This window comes from Callorhinus ursinus, unplaced genomic scaffold, assembly GCF_003265705.2.
Source record: "Callorhinus ursinus isolate GAN/ISIS: 27379988/994484 unplaced genomic scaffold, GSC_fseal_2.0 scaffold4, whole genome shotgun sequence".
Classification (NCBI taxonomy): domain Eukaryota; kingdom Metazoa; phylum Chordata; class Mammalia; order Carnivora; family Otariidae; genus Callorhinus; species Callorhinus ursinus.
This window is the reverse complement of record NW_027397066.1, coordinates 40,073,027-40,090,671: the sequence shown is the minus strand read 5'-3', so window position 1 is coordinate 40,090,671 and position 17,645 is coordinate 40,073,027. Positions and strand designations below refer to the sequence as shown.

Here is a 17,645-nt window from a genome sequence, read left to right as displayed (position 1 = left end):
AATAGGCAGCCCTGCGGAGGCAGCCGGCCGCCGACCCCCCCCCCCCCGCCTCCGCCGCCGCTCCCCGCGCTGCGCGGCCCCCCGCACCCTGGCCCGTCCCCGGCTCGGGTCCCGGAGTCCCCGCCTAGGCGGCCTGTCCCTGACCTCTGGGGAGAAATTTTCCACACCCGGAGGTCGCCACAAATACCCTTCGGTGATGGGGAAAGACTGCTTTCTTTGTGATGCAAGAACTGATTTGTGAGCGAGCTCGCCGGAGGTGAAGAGGATACCGACAAAAGAGCGCAATCACCGGGATTAGCCGAGCCAGGTGGTCCCGGGCCTCGAGGCTTCCAGGTGTGTCTGCGCTGCCCGGGAAGCTGAGGCGAAGCTGGGCGCCTGTGTCTGGCTAGTGAGCAAAAATGCACAGGTTGGGGGGAACTGCTTTGGGTCTGTTACCTATGATCTCAGATCGTAGTTTCATTGTCTCGGAACTGCTCTGAAAAGTCCACCCCTTGCCCCCTTTCGGGAACCCCATAGGGAAAGCACTCTAAGGCATCCGTATCTAGGCTAATTGTCTTCTCCCCCGCAGCACGTCCTCCCCTCCCCTCCACCCCCCACCTCAAGCGAGTGCCACGAGGTATTGATGTCTATTGGGGTGGAGAGTACTAAAATTTTCCTAACCAAATTATCCCTCCAAAAGGTAATTGATTTGCGATGTGTCGACATAAATGCAGAAACCAAATCAGTCCCCAACTGAGAAGAAAATGCCTTGTTCCCTGGAAAAATGTTAGCTGTCCATTATTAATCGGTATCAGATATACATTAATGTACTTTTGTGTTGATTTGATACAGGTTTGACAATAAAATACTGTATTTCATTGCTTAGTTGACCTGTTTTGGGATTTTTTTTTTTAATACAGCTCAAAATTCAACACTGTCTGGTGTTCCTAAGTTGAGCAAGCACTTGGTTTTTTTACAATTACATTGAACTCAATTATGCTTTACAAATTGCTTTCAAATTATGCTTTACAAAAAAAAGCTTGTTTTTACTCATATAAGATAGTGCACCAAAATTCTACATTTCCAAGACCCTGTTTTCTAAGAGTTTACATATTTGAAACATAGAAATTGGTAATGGTAAAAACCAAAGAGCACAGCTAACATGTTCAGGCTTTACCCTAGCAGTCCCAGGTGCAAGCTATATTATGACATTGATTTGTAATTTGGGAAAACGCTTGGTTAATACACCAATGCAACCTTACAATGGGAAGATCATAATTGTGACACGTATGATGATGTGAACCATTTGTTCTCCTTTATGTAAACCATATTCACTACCACAGACCATAACGATGAAGTAATAATATTTCAGCAAGATAGAAGCGCCTCTGTATCTTCACGTTCAGAGAGAAGTCTGAGTGGTTTCCATCATAATTAAATTATCAGCTTTCACTGTGCCATAGGAAGTGTCTGCCATTTCCTCTTCTTTTAGTTTCTTATAAGAAATATCTGTGTCTTCATCTTCATCTAGAGGATCTCGCTTGTGCAATATTTCGCTTCCATACACTTTATATATTAAGACCAAAATCGCTGCTTCTGCAGACTGGAAAAGGGCATAAAGCAAGGGAAACATGTACATACTTCCTATGAATTGTGGTGGGAAGGCCAGTTTCAGAATGGCAGTACAGAGCTGCACATTCTGACTGCCCGTTTCCAGGCATACAGTCCTCTTGCAGTTGGGTGGAAGATGGAAGAGAGTAGCCAAGCCGTAGCCTGAGGCATAGCCTGCCAGAGGCATAAAAATTGCTATCATATAAACACTTGCAGGAATACTCGACAGCAGTTCAGGTCCTAACATAGTGCCAGTCATTATGAAAAGGACCACCAGCGTCACTAGCAGAGACCACAGGGAAACCTAGTAATAGAAAATGAACACACAAACCATCAAAAATAGGATCGTTGATATGGAATTCAGGCAAGCGAATCCTAGGCTCTTGGAAGAAGAGACACATCTAGGCTCAACTCCCACACAACGGAGATCTTTGCCACAAGCAGTCTTTGACAAAGTACTTCTGAGGATGGATAGATCCACCTTCAGGATGAGTCTGGGTCCTTGTTGGACAGTTCTAAATGTTTGGAGGCCTGTCCTTACGATGAGTGACAATCTGCCTTCCCTAACAACTAGCCATTATCTTGGATAGATGCTCAGGAGCAGCATAGACCAGACTCTTGTTTGTTTGTCTGATTAATTAATTTGACTCCTGTTTAAAAAACAGGAGCAGAAGGGCACGTGGGTGGCTCAGTCGGTTAGGTATCTGCCTTTGGCTCAGGTCATGATCCCAGGGTCCTGGGATCAAGTCCTGCATTGGGCTCCTAGGTCAGGGGGGAGGCCTGCTTCTCCCTCTGCCCCTCCCCCTGCTCGTCATTCCCTCTCTTGCTCTCTCTCAAATAAATAAATAAAATCTTTAAAAAAATAGATAAAAAGTAAAAACCAGGAGGGGAGGGGCACCTGGTGGCTCAGTCGGTTGAACATCGACTCTTGATTTCAGCTCAGGTCATGATCTCATGGATCAAGCCCGGGCAATGGGCTCCTTAATGAGCATGGCGCCTGCTTTGGGGTTCTCCCTCTCTCTCTGCCCACCCCCTCTTCTTTGCTTCTAAAACAAAACAAAACAAACAAACAAACAAAAACCAGGAGGGGAAGGCTACTCTTCTTCAGGCAGATGTCTCCAGACTTTCATGTAACTCTGTGGTGGGAGTCCTGATAGTTCTGAACATGTGTTTAATTTGTGCGTGTACCTCTTAAAAACAGCAGTTAGAATTGAGCTCAACACACCAGGTCTGGTCTGATGAACAGAGTGGGCAAATGAACATTACCTTCCCTGAACGGGACCCCATGTTTTCCATAAGAAATTAGTTCTGAGAAGTATATTACACGTGATATAAAAAGCTATTAAAATTTATGAGACTTATATGTGCTATTTTCAAACTTCAAAATACTTTGTATTTCAGAGAACTGATAGCAATATTGAAACAATTACCAACCCAGATTATGTAAGTGAAAAATGTAAACAGAAGACGTGAGGAATTCTTTGTAATTCTGAACATCCCCTTTTTCTATCTGTTCATGAGAAAACTCCCACCTGTAAATCTCCAATGATGTTAAAAATCCTTACATATAACAGATGGATTTTAAATATAGTACAACTGACTCTGTACAAGACGTTGCATCGTCTTGATGTCTGACTGGTACCTCTCACTCATTCACATAAGACAAGCTGTGAAAATAGTAAGGTGGAAACCTAAAACTTCCTCTCCTGGTTCTCCTTCAGATTCGTAGTTAGTTAGTTTTTGTTTTTGTTTTTGTTTTTGTTTAATGGGGGTGGTGGGTGGGAGGTGTCTGTGAAGGAAACCAGAGATCCAGAAGAACAGTTTAAGTGTTGCTTCCGGTTTGCTGGATATCTGGGGGAAACCCCTTTGGAGTCTGTGGGATTGGCACATACTTCATACTCTTTTAAAAATTATTTAAAATTTATCTGGGCTGGACAAAAAGTCTATGCTAGAGGGTGCTGAAATTATTATATAAAACACTCATGCTACAAAGGTACAACGGGCAGAAACCAAACTATGATAAATCAAAACTTTTTTTAAGTACTCTACACCCAACGTGGGGCTCGAACTCATGACCCAGAAATTAAGAGTTGCACGCTCTACTGACTGAGCCAGCCAGATGCCCCTGAGGTTTTCTTATATCAAGATGTGTGTCCACATCAAAAGCTTTGATGGGAAATCTGATTCTTCACTGTAAAAATATTGGCTCCAAAGTTTCTTTTGAACTATTTTAAATCATTTGGGTAAGCACTGACATGAAAGAATCATTTTAAAGTGTTTGCAAAAGTGTAAAAGTGTTATACAGCATACTTTATGAGTTAGGAGGAGGAATAGGTTCACCTTAAATTCAAAGTGAGCCAATCTGGGCGCCTGGGTGGCTCAGTCGGTTAAGCGACTGCCTTCGGCTCAGGTCATGATCCCCGGGTCCCGGGATTGAGTTCCGCATCGGGCTCCCTGCTCGGCAAGGAGTCTGCTTCTCCCTCTGACCTTTCCCCCTCTCCTGCTCTCTCTCTCTCATTCTCTTTCTCAAATAAATAAATAAAATCTTTGAAAAAAAATTAAAAAAAAACAAAGTGAGCCAATCTTATCGAATTGTCTATTACTTAAATATATTTATCTGTTTTTAGCATGGGAATAGCTTATTTGATTTATTTGATTGACTTTCTCTTAGAATTCCTAGGTTTGTTTGTTTTTTTAAGATTTTATGTATTTGACAGAGAGAGACACAGCGAGGGAAGGAACACAGGCAGGGGGAGAGGGAGAGGGACAAGCAGATTCCCCGCTGAGCAGGGAGCCCGATGCGGGGCTCGATCCTAGGACTGGGCTCGATTCCAGGACCCTAGGACCATGACCTGAGCCGAAGGCAGATGCTTAAAGACTGAGCCACCCAGGCGCCCCTAGAATTCCTAGGTTTTATAGTATTAGCTTAATAGTATTAGCTTCATGATTAAGCTTAATGTGTTCTTAATGCATTTCAAGATTATTTGTAGGTATATTATATACGTAATATGGAAAATATATGTATATTTACATGTATATATAAATTTATTACATTCAGAATATATGTTTATTATATATATATATTTTACAGATTTATTGATCTGACAGAGAGAGACACAGCGAGAGAGGGAACACAAGCAGGGGGAGAGGGAGAGGGAGAAGCAGGCCTCCCATTGAGCAGGGAGCCCCACACGGGGCTCGATCCCAGGACCCTGGGATCATGACCTGAGCCGAAGGCAGATGCTTAACGACTGAGCCACCCAGGCGCCCCAATATATGTTTATTATAGAGCACAATTTTTTTACTCAAGACTGGATATATGTGTATAAAAGAACCCTTTATTTTTTCATATTAATAACAGTTAGCTTCTCTGAATAATCAGATTTTAGATTCTATTATTTATTTAAAATTAACTTATTTAATTAATTTAAGTAAAACACAAAAGATTATGTCTTCTTAAATCTACATAATTGAAACATTGGAGAAACTCTTTTCACTTGTCCAAATGAATTTGCCTGTGCATTAACAGTAATTACTTATGTATTCTGAGTAACTAAAATGGGAGTCCTACTCATGGTTTACTCTTATTTACTATTTTTGAGTTTTCAAAGAAAGCTTAGTTGACAAATATTTAATATTTTCCCCAGTCACCTTTACAAAATCTCTACTTCTCAAAAAGCACCAGTTTGTTTGTTTTTTTAATAAAGCAATACTGGAAATAGTACACAAAGTAACAGGAATTCTCATCCTTTCACTAGCTTTAGATGCAGTACTGCAAGGGGAAGGAAAAACACACAGATTTACTAATGGTTATATACTCTGCATTATTTATCCAGGGCCCAATCTTATTTTGTGCTTTAAAGTCAATATTTTGTGTATTCTATTGCCTCAATGTGCTTTTTAAATTACTTTTGGTCATATTAGTGTCAACTTATTTTTAGAAAATTAATAAAACATCTTAAAGGAAACGTCTACAAAGTTCCTCAGAATTAGAGTTCCACTTTTTTTTTAAAATGTTTTATTTATTTATTCATGAGAGTCAGAGAGAGAGAGAGAGAGGCAGAGGCAGAGGGAGAAGCAAGCTCCCCGCCTAGCAGGGAGCCCGATGCGGGACTCCATCCCAGGACCCTGGGATCATGACCCGAGCCGAAGGCAGACGCTTAACCATCTGAGCCACCCAGGTGCCCCAAGTTCCACTTTTTAAAAAGATAGTAATACATTTCTAAAATACTGGACAAATGCAATTCATATAATTTTATTTCATCTGCTTTGATTCTTAATAATGCATGATTTGTTAGTGGAAAATATGCTGCCAATTAATGGCACTGATATCTCTTTCCCCTGTGATATATTTCCTCCTGTGAATACTAGTAGTTCTCTTATGCTGTTTTTAATTAAGCTTTGTTTTAATTAAAGCTATGAGTTTTTGGAATGCCAAAAGACAGAAGTTATCTTTGTGGCACAAACTTTTTTGTTTTAAAGTTTATCCATGCAAGGGCTGCCAAGTTTTCTTCCTTATCCCTCTTTCCCGAACTTCTTAGCATTTCAGCCAGGGGTCAGAGACCAAGGACTCTCCAAATACACAAAGTACATAAAAAGGAAGAGTGACCTTACCTTCACAATGTAGTCCGCCACCCGGTTGTATTTGTACCGAATGAAGACCCCCAAGCCAATAGGGATGAGAGTGCTGCAGAGAGTCAGGGTCACCGCCCCCAGCGGTAGTAATTGCACCAGGGGGGTGTTGATCCAAGCCCGGCTATAGATCCACAGGCACAGGGGCATCAAGATTAGGGCCAGAAGTGTAGAGGAGATGGTCATGATGATGCTGCAGAAAAGGGAATGAACAGAATTCAGAATGGGCTCTGTGCCAAGAATCTCCTTTGCACACTGGGTAACCTCTCTCTTGAACAATGGGTAGAGGAGAAAGAGACCGCAAGTCTGGAGCGTGAAGTGTGGGGAGAACCCACTTCATCCAGGGAACTGCCAAGAGATAGGCAGCTCTAAGCCCAACTGAAACAGGAACCCCAGATTGGGGGTGGGGGGAATCTGAGAACTGTTGCCCCGGTTTTATAAAGCCTATTGAGCTGGCTACAGTCTGTCTGGATGATTCTGAGGGCAAAGAACATCTTTCCTTTTTTATTTAGTCCTCCAAAGCACCCTGTTAGACATAGCAAAGCTGCTGAACGCGACTTGTTGAACTGAACTCAATTATATTGTCCTCTATATGAGATCACTTTCTTTACTGGGGCCAAGAGCCCTATTTTGCTTTTGCATTTCCGGCGAGACCTAGCTTCAGGCTTCCCAGTTCTCTTTGTCTGCCGGAGGCCGGAGACCTCTGCTGACAGCCCAGCCCTCAGGGAAGATGGTTGGAGGGCCGTCAGAGCAGCTCTGTCCCCGTCTAGGTCTTTCCCCCTACAACACTACTTCCTCACATCTGCCTTGACTTCTAAAGCCCGGGCGTCACCTCTTCCTGCGCTCTCTCCAACCGCCTCTCCTTCCTCTCTGCTGCGTCTCGAACCCGCCGCTCAGCGCGGCTGCTTGGGGTACGAGAGATGCCCAAGGACCAGACAGCTCCGTACCTGAGGTTCATGTCGCCGTCCACCAGCAGGGACATGAGGTTGGAGAGATTCCCGCCGGGACAGCAGCCACACAGGAGCACGGCCACGGCGGCCACCTCGTTCAGCGAGAAGGCCAGGGCCAGCAGGAAGGCCAGCAGCGGCAGCAAGCCGAACTGGCAGAGCGCGGCCAGCAGCGCGCCCACGGGCCGGCGGACGTGCTCCCCGAAGTGGTTCACGTCCACCGTGCAGCCCAGGCCCAGCATGGTGATGCACAGGGCGGCGCCCACGAACACGTTCAGCCCGTGGTTCAGCGGTGTGTCCCAGAACGGGGTCTGGGGGTGCGCCCAGGGGTGGGGGAACAGGGACGGGCCCAGGCTGGCCGCGCCGCCCGCCGAGCCGCCCGCCGTCGGCTCCGGGGTGGGCGTGGGGCCGGGGCTGAAACCGACGCCGGGACTGGGCGCGAGACTGAGCCCGGGGCCGGGCCCGGCGCTGGAGTTCAGGGCGACGGGCAGGTCCGAGCCGGGGCGCAGGCTGCTGGCATTGGGCGACAGCGTGTAGTTGTCCGGCTGCAGCGAGGACGGGGCGAAGAGCAGCGTCGCGTTGTCGGGGCCGTCCATGGCGCTGGGGCGGGAGGCTGCGGGTCTGCGGTTCCCGGGCCCCGCGCGCCTCTCCCCCGGTCCCGCGGTCGCCACCGCCGTCCGCCCGCCCGTCGGTCCGCAGCAGCAGACGAAGCTCGGTCCGCAGCCCGGGCTGCGCGGCGCTGACGTCTCCGCGGCGTCGGGTGCGGCGTGGGGGGTGGGGCTGGGGTCCTCGGCAGGCGGCACTTAGAGCGCAGCCCCCCGGGGTGAAGGCAATCGCTGTGCCCCCGCGCCCGGCAGGCCCCGCCCCGCCGCGGGTCCCTTCTTTTAATCACCAGTAAGTGGTTCTGTGAGAGTGTAGCCAGGGGCGGAACAAAGACCTGACAAAGGACAAGAAGAAGAAAAACCGTGCCTGGCTGCCGATCAAATTCTCTGATGGGCTCTGCCTCTTTCATAATGAAATCTGGAGACCCAGACACGGGGGGGGGGGGGGGGGAGAGCGAGCGAGCGAGCTTATCTAAGCACGCACAAAAAGTACATACACTGTTCAAATAGCCTGCAACCCTGAGCATGGAGAGGGGGTCCCTGACTTAATATGAGCGGTTCTCTGGTAGCAAGACACAGTATCTGGCTTTATTAACAGGTTTTTTTTTAAATTCTTTTCTTTTAAGTTTTTAAGTAAAATAAATAATTTGCTAACAGTTTTTAAATAAGATATGTTCAGACTTAAAGTAGAAAGTAGTAATACCGGTGGGTTTGGCAGGTGCGTGTGCATTATTCCATTTGATTCTCACAGCGGAGCCTTGAGAGATGCTGTTAACTCAGTTCTTCCACATGAGGAATCGGAGGCTCAGGGAAATCTCAGCCGCATCAGCCAAACCCACAGCAGTACCTGGATGAATGTGCACCGTGATACGTCGTTAGAGAGGACAGTGAAGAGCTCTGCTAAGAAAAGGCTCCGTGAAAAATGTGTTTTGGAAATTATTGGCAGATGGGGAGAGGATGTTTCTCAGTGGCCATAAATTTATGAAGTGTTATGAGTAAAGCCCCGGCAATAGGATTAAAGGACCGAAAAGAAATAAAGTGGTGGGATTCCCTGCTTCAGACAGGTTTATCCCCAAACAAATCAAATTCAGAGTTCACGGCACTGTGGACTCAACAACTTTCAGTCAGTCACCAGAAGCATCTACAAAGGAGAGAGACCTCTCTGCATACCAAGGAGGTGGAGCCATTTGAGAAGGCATCTAGCTGTGTTGAAGCCATAGCCATTGAGTTGTGAAAGCCAACAGGAGGATTTTCTAGGCAGAAGTCTTAGCTCAGGGTTAGTTTGAGAGGAGCCAAGACCCTAGAGTGAATTCTTCCTCCTGGGGACTTGTCCTTCCCCCCCTTTTCTGACACTAGAGGAGAATGCGTGACTTCCATTTCCCAGTGGTGGACTGAGCTCCTGTGTTTATCTTTTCTCCTCCCCAAATCTCATGAAAATGACAGAATATGAAAAATAAGATTAAATTCACTGCATATTGCATTCATAATCACAAATAATTTATTATTTTTTTTCTCCATTGGACCATAAATTCCATGGGGGCAGAGCTGCGGCAAGCATTTAGGAAAATAATGTGCCTTCATACTTCCCCAAAGCCATAAACCCAAGAAAACCATGCAGTGACGTCTATTGAGATTTGAAGGAAGTGGGATGTGATAATCTAAGTTTTCATTTAGGCTTATGTAAGCAAAACAAAGATACTCAGCTATACAGTGAAACATACTACCCAAACACTGTCATTAGAGAGGTATATCCCTGGGAGACAGGGAGAAACAAACAAGATAAGGAGTGCCTGCTGAGCCTTTACATTCTTCAAACCACAGGATGAGATAAGCCAAGAACACAAATGGCAGAGGGTGAGCTGAAGCCTCACTCTGCAGGCACCGCCCCTGTTTGCCCCCTCCTCGTGTTAATGATATTAAAATCCACAATCAAATTCAATAAGCAGTAATTAGAGGCAGACCAACTCATCCAACTAGCTCCTCTCTTGGTTTGGGGAGGGATTGGGAAGGTGATTTATATAATGGGCAAAGAGCAAAAAGCAGAAAGGGATAGACCTGTTTTGTAAATCAGCAAACTCACAGTAAACCTGCAGTTTGGGGGGCTTCTTGGGGCCTGAAGACCTGTCATCTCCCGGCTGATGTGGTTATTGTCAATGTAAAGAAAGCAGATGTTCCTGCCTCCCCTCTTCCTTCTGACCTCCTTCACTGTTTAGGAGAAAACCCTAGGAGTAGAAAACAGAGCTCATAATCCAGGTGTGGTACTGGCATGGGTCACTTAGCCTCCTCAATTACATTCCTTTTACTCTTGCTGCTACCAAGGAGGGTGTGGCCCACCCAGAGGAGAGAGAATACATAGAGGGGAGAGGCAACAACATAGCACTCGGATAATATGCTGTGGGGGGGGTTGGGGGGAGGTGAGAATAAGTTTAGAACCTTGTTGCACACCATACACCAAAAATAATTCCACATAGATTAAAGGGTTAACTATAGGGCCCCTGGGTGGCTCAGTTGGTTAAGCGACTGCCTTCAGCTCAGGTCATGATCCTGGAGTCCCGGGATCAAGTCCCGCATCGGGCTCCCTGCTCAGCGGGGGGTCTGCTTCTCCCTCTGACCCTCTTCCCTCTCATGCTCTCTGTCTCTCATTCTCTCTCTCTCAAATAAATAAATAAAATCTTTTAAAAAAATAAAAAAAATAAAGGGTTAACTGTAGGTTGCCTGGGTGGCTCATTCGGTTAAGCGCCTGCCTTCAGCTCAGGTCATGGTTTCAGGGTCCTGGGATCGAGCCCCGCATCAGGCTCCTTGCTCGCTCTCTCTCTCTCTCTCTCTCTCTCTCTCTCTCAAATAAATAAATAAGTAAAATCTTTAAAAATATATAGAGAAACAATAAGAACATTTTTGAAAAAGATTTTATGTATTTATTTGACAGAGAGAGAGTACAAGCAGGGGGAGTGGGAGGTGGAGGGAGAGGGAGAAGCAGGCTTCCCGCTGAGCAGGGAGCCCGATGCGGCGCTGGATCCCAGGACCCTGGGACCATGACCTGAGCCAAAGGCAGACGTTTAACGCTTAACGACTGAACCACCCAGGCGCCCCAAGAACATTTTTTTTTTTAAGTGAGCGCTACATTGAGTGTTTACTATACACAGAGAATCTTCTAAGACTTTACATGGACCATCTCCTTTAACTCTTACAATAGGCTTAAGGGGGTTAGAAATTTGCAAGTCATTTCCTAGCAGGGAGAGAGCCAGGATTGGAACCCACACTTTTGGATCCCAAAGTCTGCTCTCCTAAGCCTGATGTGGTACGGTTAAATAAATGAATGCACTAACACAGGAGACTGCTATGCAGATGCTAAGTATCATGTTTATAATCAGAGTAGTTAATCCGGACTCCATTGGTGAATCTGAGAACCTCCTGAAATGAGGTATCAACTTTTCTGAATATGTACAGTTTTTTTCCCTGAAGAGTCCATGATTTTCTCAGGTTCCAAAAAGAGTCCCAAGACCTATTTAGAGGAATAATAAGGGAGAAATTCCTGTGATAAAGTCCTAAGTGATAAAACAAGTTAAAAAGGTATAAATACACACACATACACACACACATTTATATTTATATATATATGTATATAAAATATATATTTATATATATTTATATATGTATATAAATACACATTTATATTCTAGTAAATATATATATATAAATTTAGAGGGAATTTATCCAACGTGTAGAATATCTGCGTGGTAGTATTAAAAGTGATTTTTAGGGGTGCCTGGGTGACTTTGTCAGTTAAGTATCCGACTCTTAGTTTTGGCTCAGGTCATGATCTCAGGGTCCTGAGATCCAGGCCCCACCTCCCAACTGGGCTCTGTGCTCAGTGGGGAGTCTGCTTGCGATTCTCTCTCTCTCTGCCCTCCCCCTGCTCTTGTGCATGTGCGCGTTTTCTCTCTCTCTCTCAAATAAATCTTTGTATTTTTTACTTTTAAATATTTATTTATTCGAGAGAGAGAGAGAGAGAGAGAGAGGAGAGGGAGAGGGAGAAGCAGACTCCTCTTTAAGCAGGGAGCTGGATGCGGGGCTCAATCCCAGGACCCTGGGATCATGACCTGAGCTGAAGGCAGGCACTTAACCGACTGAGCCACCCAGTGACCCCTTAAATAAATAAATCTTTTTTAAAAAGTGATTTTTAGTTTTTTCTCCTTTTTTTAAAAAATTTTTACCGTGTTCCTGAATTTCTGCCATAATAGTATTTTATAACCAGAAAAATATGCTATTTTTTAAAGTATCATATCCAGAGGAAAAAGAAATTCCACAAGTGTCAAGGGGTAAATCACTTTAATCAATCTTCAGCCCATAGGTTGACAGAGAAAACAGGCAAAAGACACAATTTACAATAGAAAAAGTATGTACTATTTATTGGATAGAAAACATTTTATTTGGGTGCCTGGCTGGCTCAGATGGTTAAGCGTCTGCCTTTGGCTCAGATCATGATCCCAGGGTCCTGGAATCGAGTCCCGCATCGGGTTCCCTGCTCCTTGGGGAGCCTGCTTCTCCCGCTGCCCCTCTCTCTGTCTCTCATGAATAAATAAATAAAATCTTTAAAAAAAGTTTTCTTTCACTAGTAGTTACATAAACACAAAACTTAAAATTAAAATAGACAGCCTCAAAGTAACAACATTTAATGCTGAAATGCAATGGAAGAAACACTCGAACCCTCCTGATGGTGGTGAAGGATTTGATACAGCTTCTGGGGAAAGCAATCTGATAATACAATTCTGCTTCTGAAAATTTTTTTTAATTAGAATTATTTCAAGTGAAGTGCCAGAAACCGTAACTCCCATTGGTTTAAGGCCAAAAAGGGAATTTACTGACTCACGAAAATGAAAAATCTCCAGGTGTGGCTGGCTCCCAAGTTAAAATGAGGACTCAGTCTCTCTCCATTTCTCAGCTCTGCTTTCCTCTATTGTTATCTTCATCGTCATGTATACTTTCTCCATAGGGAGGCACAATTTCACATACAGGTTTCCCCTGATATCTGAAAGTAGAGTGTTCCTTTGAAACCTTTGGTAAGCTGGAACGCCATCAAGGGAAGAAGCCATTACCATTCATCCATGCAGAAAAATTTTTGAGCATTCCTAAACCCCCAAAGTAGCCTTGGGGTGCCTGGGTGGCTCAGTCAGTTAAGCATCTGCCTTCGGCTCAGGTCATGATCCAGGGGTCCTGGAATCGAGTCCCCCATGGGGCTCCCTGCTCAGCAGGGAGTCTGCTTCTCCCTCCCCCCCACCCCATCCCCCCGCCGCTTGTGCTCTCTCTTGCTATTTCTCTCTCTCAAATAAATAAATAAAATCTTTTAAAAAACAAAAAACAAAGTAGCTTCTCTTAGGCTTTTCTGATACCTTTGGACATATCTTGCTGATGGATGCACATTTTAAACGGAGATAAAGCGGAGATGCTCACAGACAGTTCAAAGCTACGGAGGCTTGCTTACTGAGATGCTAAGCCTAGTTCTCTGGGCAGGCGCTCGGCAGGGCTGTTCTCACTGCTGGGGGAGAGCGGCTTCTATCACATCTATCAAAACTTATTGCAAAACAAACTCTGAATGCTATTTTAGCTTTCACCTTTTATCGTAAAAGTGAAAATCCTCTTCAGATTTCTTTTGAAACAGGTGTTAATGTAGGTCTTTCAATAAAAGTGAAGGGGCCGAATGCAAACTTTCCAAAATCAAGGGATACCCATATATCCTACCACTTTCAACTACCTATGGAAAGAGAATGTCTACTTCCCAGTAATTCCCAGAAGAGTCTTGGGACCAGTTGGGCCCGTGACCTTCCGCAGCTATCCTGTTTTTTTCTGATAACACATCAGATCTCAGTCATCTTTGTAAAAGTACCGTCTCGTTGCTCTTGAATCACGTGATTCAATTGTACATTTCCTAGTCGCTACCAAAAAGCCATCAGGAGATTTTATTTAATCCAGAGGCTCCTTTTTGTGTTATCTTAAAGTCTGTACCAGAGAAGCCCTCAGCTTTCCACGCATCCCTTCAATGATTTAACAAGAATTTGCTTTACATGGAAAGATTTGCTTTTTTCTTTTTTTCTGCTCATCATCTTTTCTTTAACCAGGTCCATTCTTGTTTTTATATCTTCTTTAACTTTCCTATCACTGCCAGCGAACCTGAAAGGTGAGAGGTCCGTTGCTTTCTTCAAGTTGTAACATCTCAACATCTTTTGGATGCACGGACATCACATAGGGATCTTTGTGTGGCATAAGGCTTGTATCAGGCATTTGTCATCTGATAAACCGAAAGGGAAGAAACAATATCTACAAAGCTGTAACAGGATATTAAACTGAGAATTTATTTGATCTAAACACGAAAAAAAAAAAATCTCCAGGGGAGGTTTTTCAAGTCTCCCAACTGAAAAATTACCTCTTAAGTTACCAAACAATACAATAAATAGGAAAAAATGATTTTTCTTAAAAAAGAAAATTTATTAAAAAGAGAAGTTTGTGGGCATCTGGGTGGCTCAGTGGGTTAAACGTCTGCCTTTGGCTCAGGTCCTGATCCCAGGGTCCTGGGATCGAGCCCCGCATCGGGCTCCCTGCTTCGCTGGAAGCCTGCTTCTCCCTCTCCCACTCCCCCTGCTTGTGTTCCCTCTCTCTCTTTCTCTCTGTCAAATAAATAAATAAATAAATAAATAAATAAATAAATAAATAAATAAAATCTTAAAGAAAATAAATGTTATTTTGAAACATTCTTTAAAGGTGGATTTCTCTTGGAATAATTTTAAACTTCTTGCCCATTAAAGGGAAGGAAAAATAAAATAAAAACAGAGAAGGAGGCAAACCATAAAAGACTTTTTTTTTTTAGATTTTATTTATTTATTTGACAGAGAGAGACACAGCGAGAGAGGGAACACAAGCAGGGGGAGTGGGAGAGGGAGAAGCAGGCCTCCCACGGAGCAGGGAGCCCGACGCGGGGCTCGATCCCAGGATCCCGGGACCACGACCTGAGCCGAAGGCAGACGCTCAATGACTGAGCCGCCCAGGTGCCCCAAACCATAAAAGACTCTTAACTCTAGAGACAAACTGAGGGTTGCTCGAGGGGAGGTGGGTAGGGGGATGGGGTAACTGGGTGATGGGCATCAAGGAGGGCATGTGTTGTAATGAACACTGGCTGTTATATGCAGCTGATGAATCACTAAATTCTATCCCTGAAACTAAAAATACACTATATGTTAACTAAATTGAATTTAAATTTAAAAAAATTTCTTGCCCATTACACAAGAAGCAAATAATAAAAACCACCACTTGCTCACTCATTTGACCTTAGTCAGTAATGATATGTGTTGGAGAATAGTAATGAATTCTGGTTTCATATGATCCTAAGAAAGGCTGTAGTTTGTTAATACTTTTTTATTTCATATATTTTGTATTTCATGTATTTCATTCTTTTCTTACTTCAGTATTGAATTAGTCTTTTTTTTTTTTTAAGATTTTATTCATTTGACAGAGAGAGACACAGCGAGAGAGGGAACACAGCAGGGGGAGTGGGAGAGGGGGAAGCAGGCTTCCCGCGGAGCAGGGAGCCCGATGCGGGGCTCGATCCCAGGACCCTGGGATCATGACCTGAGCCGAAGGCAGACGCTGAACGACTGAGCCACCCAGGCGCCCCAGTATTGAATTAGTCTTGCCATTCAATAGCTCTGAGAGTGCGTCCCCAGGCTCCTGCTTACTAGGACGCGTCATGGCTCCCCATTGCCCTGCTTTGTCTAGAGTACTGATGGGGAGAGTGGATAAGGTCACTGCTGTCCTCCATCACTTCTGCAAAGTCATGCTGAGAGGCTTCATGGGGGCTGGAGATGGGGGGATTGAAAGTTGGCACTAGTGTTTTTCAAGTGCTTAGACTTTCCTTTAACTGGCCAAATACTTTTCCCAGAAACCTGGTATTTCAGAATATATATGACACATATATGTATATATGCAAAGTGTGCCTATATATACTTTCTTCTCTTTCTCTAGACCTTTCAGAGTTGTTTGTAATTAGTAGACATGGATCCCTAAAAACTTCAGAGTTCTTTTTGTAATATTGTGTTATAACACCTCAATTCAAGCCCTGTGTATTAATCTCCCAGTGTTTTGCTAGATAGGATAGAGGTGAATATAAGGGATATTTCCTGTTCTCAAGGATCTTGCTGCTCCATCAAAGTGTTCAACTAAGTGTACAAATGCAAGGCATATTGTGATGAACTTTATATATCCAGGTTCACGTGAGATGAGAGAGATGAATTCTGGCTGTGGAGTCCAAGCCTAATTAACCAATGAGTACTAGACTTTCAACATGTAAAGGAAGGCAAAGGATATTCTAGGGAAGGAGAACGGCTTGAACAAAGTCATGGGAGCACATTACTTCCCCTGGGAGAACAGGGGGAACAGAGCATATATACACAGTAACAAGGACAGGAAACAAGATGGGGCAAGGTGGGTAGTGAAAGCAAATTTTTTAGGGTCTTTATTGCCACGTAAAGAGCTTGAACTCGATTCTGTAACAGCAGAAAGTTAGCTAAGTTTTCCATGCAGGGAAGTAACATATCCAGTTTCAAGTCTCAGAAAGACGATTCCAGAAGCTCTGGGTAAATGGGTAGGAAGAGCATAGAGAATAGAGAGTCAAGTAGGAGGCTGACTAAGGCAATGGAAAATGATAGCAGCTTATAGTACAGAATAAGCATGGAAATTGAGAGGAGTAGATGCATCGGTGGTGAAGGAGACAGAGGACTCAAAGCAAAGTTAGGCTCTCATTTGGAAGACTGGGTGGATGGGAACGATATTAACTGAGATGTAGTACGTCGGCAAAATAGCAAGCTTGAGACCCAGGCTGCGAGGTTTCAGATGTGTTGGGTATCGGATGTTTGGAATGTCTAGTTGGCGTCTAATATGCAAATGAGCTTCCGTTCTGAAGCATGGCCCAGATCTGGGGGACAGACATAAACAGCCAAGTTTATGGCGATTGTTACACCTCTACTCGCTGGTAGACTGGAAATCCTTCTTTTACAGAAAATACCCGGATGTGCTGCATACCGTATAACAAACATCGTTTTAAAGGCATAGGCAGATCCACAACAGAGCCAATGCAGAACTTCCATGTACATCTAACGGGCATTCCAGAAGGAAAGAATGTACGAGAAAGAATAGCTTTAAATGTAATAGTTAAGGATTTTCTAGACTTGAAGAAAGACACGAATCCAGATGCAGGCAGCGTGATGAGTCCTAAGAAGGGTAAAGAGAAATAAATCTAAACCTAGACAAAGAACAATTTTTGGCTTTACTTCTCATTTCTAAGATAAACTGGATAATCTGAATGAATGTCGGGTACTAGGGATGCAAAAATGAGCAAGATGGTTTCTGTGAAATGGTGCCTAGTGTCTACCACACACTTCTATTTTGTCTTCCTTCTATCCTCTTTTTCAGACTCCCTTATGTTCCTTTACTTTGGTCATATCCTTAAATGTTGCTGTTCCTAGGATTTAGTCACGTGCTCTCTTTTCTTCTCACTCCGCACATTCTTAGGTGATTTCATTAACTCACCTGGCTTTAGCTATGAACTGTAGACACTGACTCATAAATTTTTTTTTTTTTTTTAGATTTTATTCGTTTATTTCAGAGAGAGAGAGCGAGCGAGAGAAGGAGAGAGAGTACAGGAACAGGGGCAGAGGGAGAGGGAAAAGCAGACTCTCCGCCGGGCAGGGAGCCTGACCCAACACACGACACAGGGCTCCATCCCAGGACCCTGGGATCATGACCTGAGCCAAAGGCAGATACTTAACTGACTGAGCCACCCAGGAGCCCCCGACTCACGAATTTCTATTTCTAGCCCCAAATCTCA

At 44.3% G+C, this 17,645-nt stretch overlaps 1 protein-coding gene across 1 annotated transcript; it reads right to left on the bottom strand.

Annotated features, from left to right (window-relative positions):
• Positions 1–16: 16 nt before the first annotated feature.
• Positions 17–7,826, bottom strand: SLC10A4 (solute carrier family 10 member 4). Its single transcript, XM_025887074.2, has 3 exons — positions 7,170–7,826; positions 6,205–6,415; positions 17–1,894 (listed from the first exon to the last, which is right to left on the bottom strand). Exons 1-3 carry the CDS (start codon positions 7,763–7,765, stop codon positions 1,382–1,384), a joined length of 1,320 nt encoding a protein of 439 aa, XP_025742859.1. The 5' UTR covers positions 7,766–7,826; the 3' UTR covers positions 17–1,381.
• Positions 7,827–17,645: the final 9,819 nt, after the last annotated feature.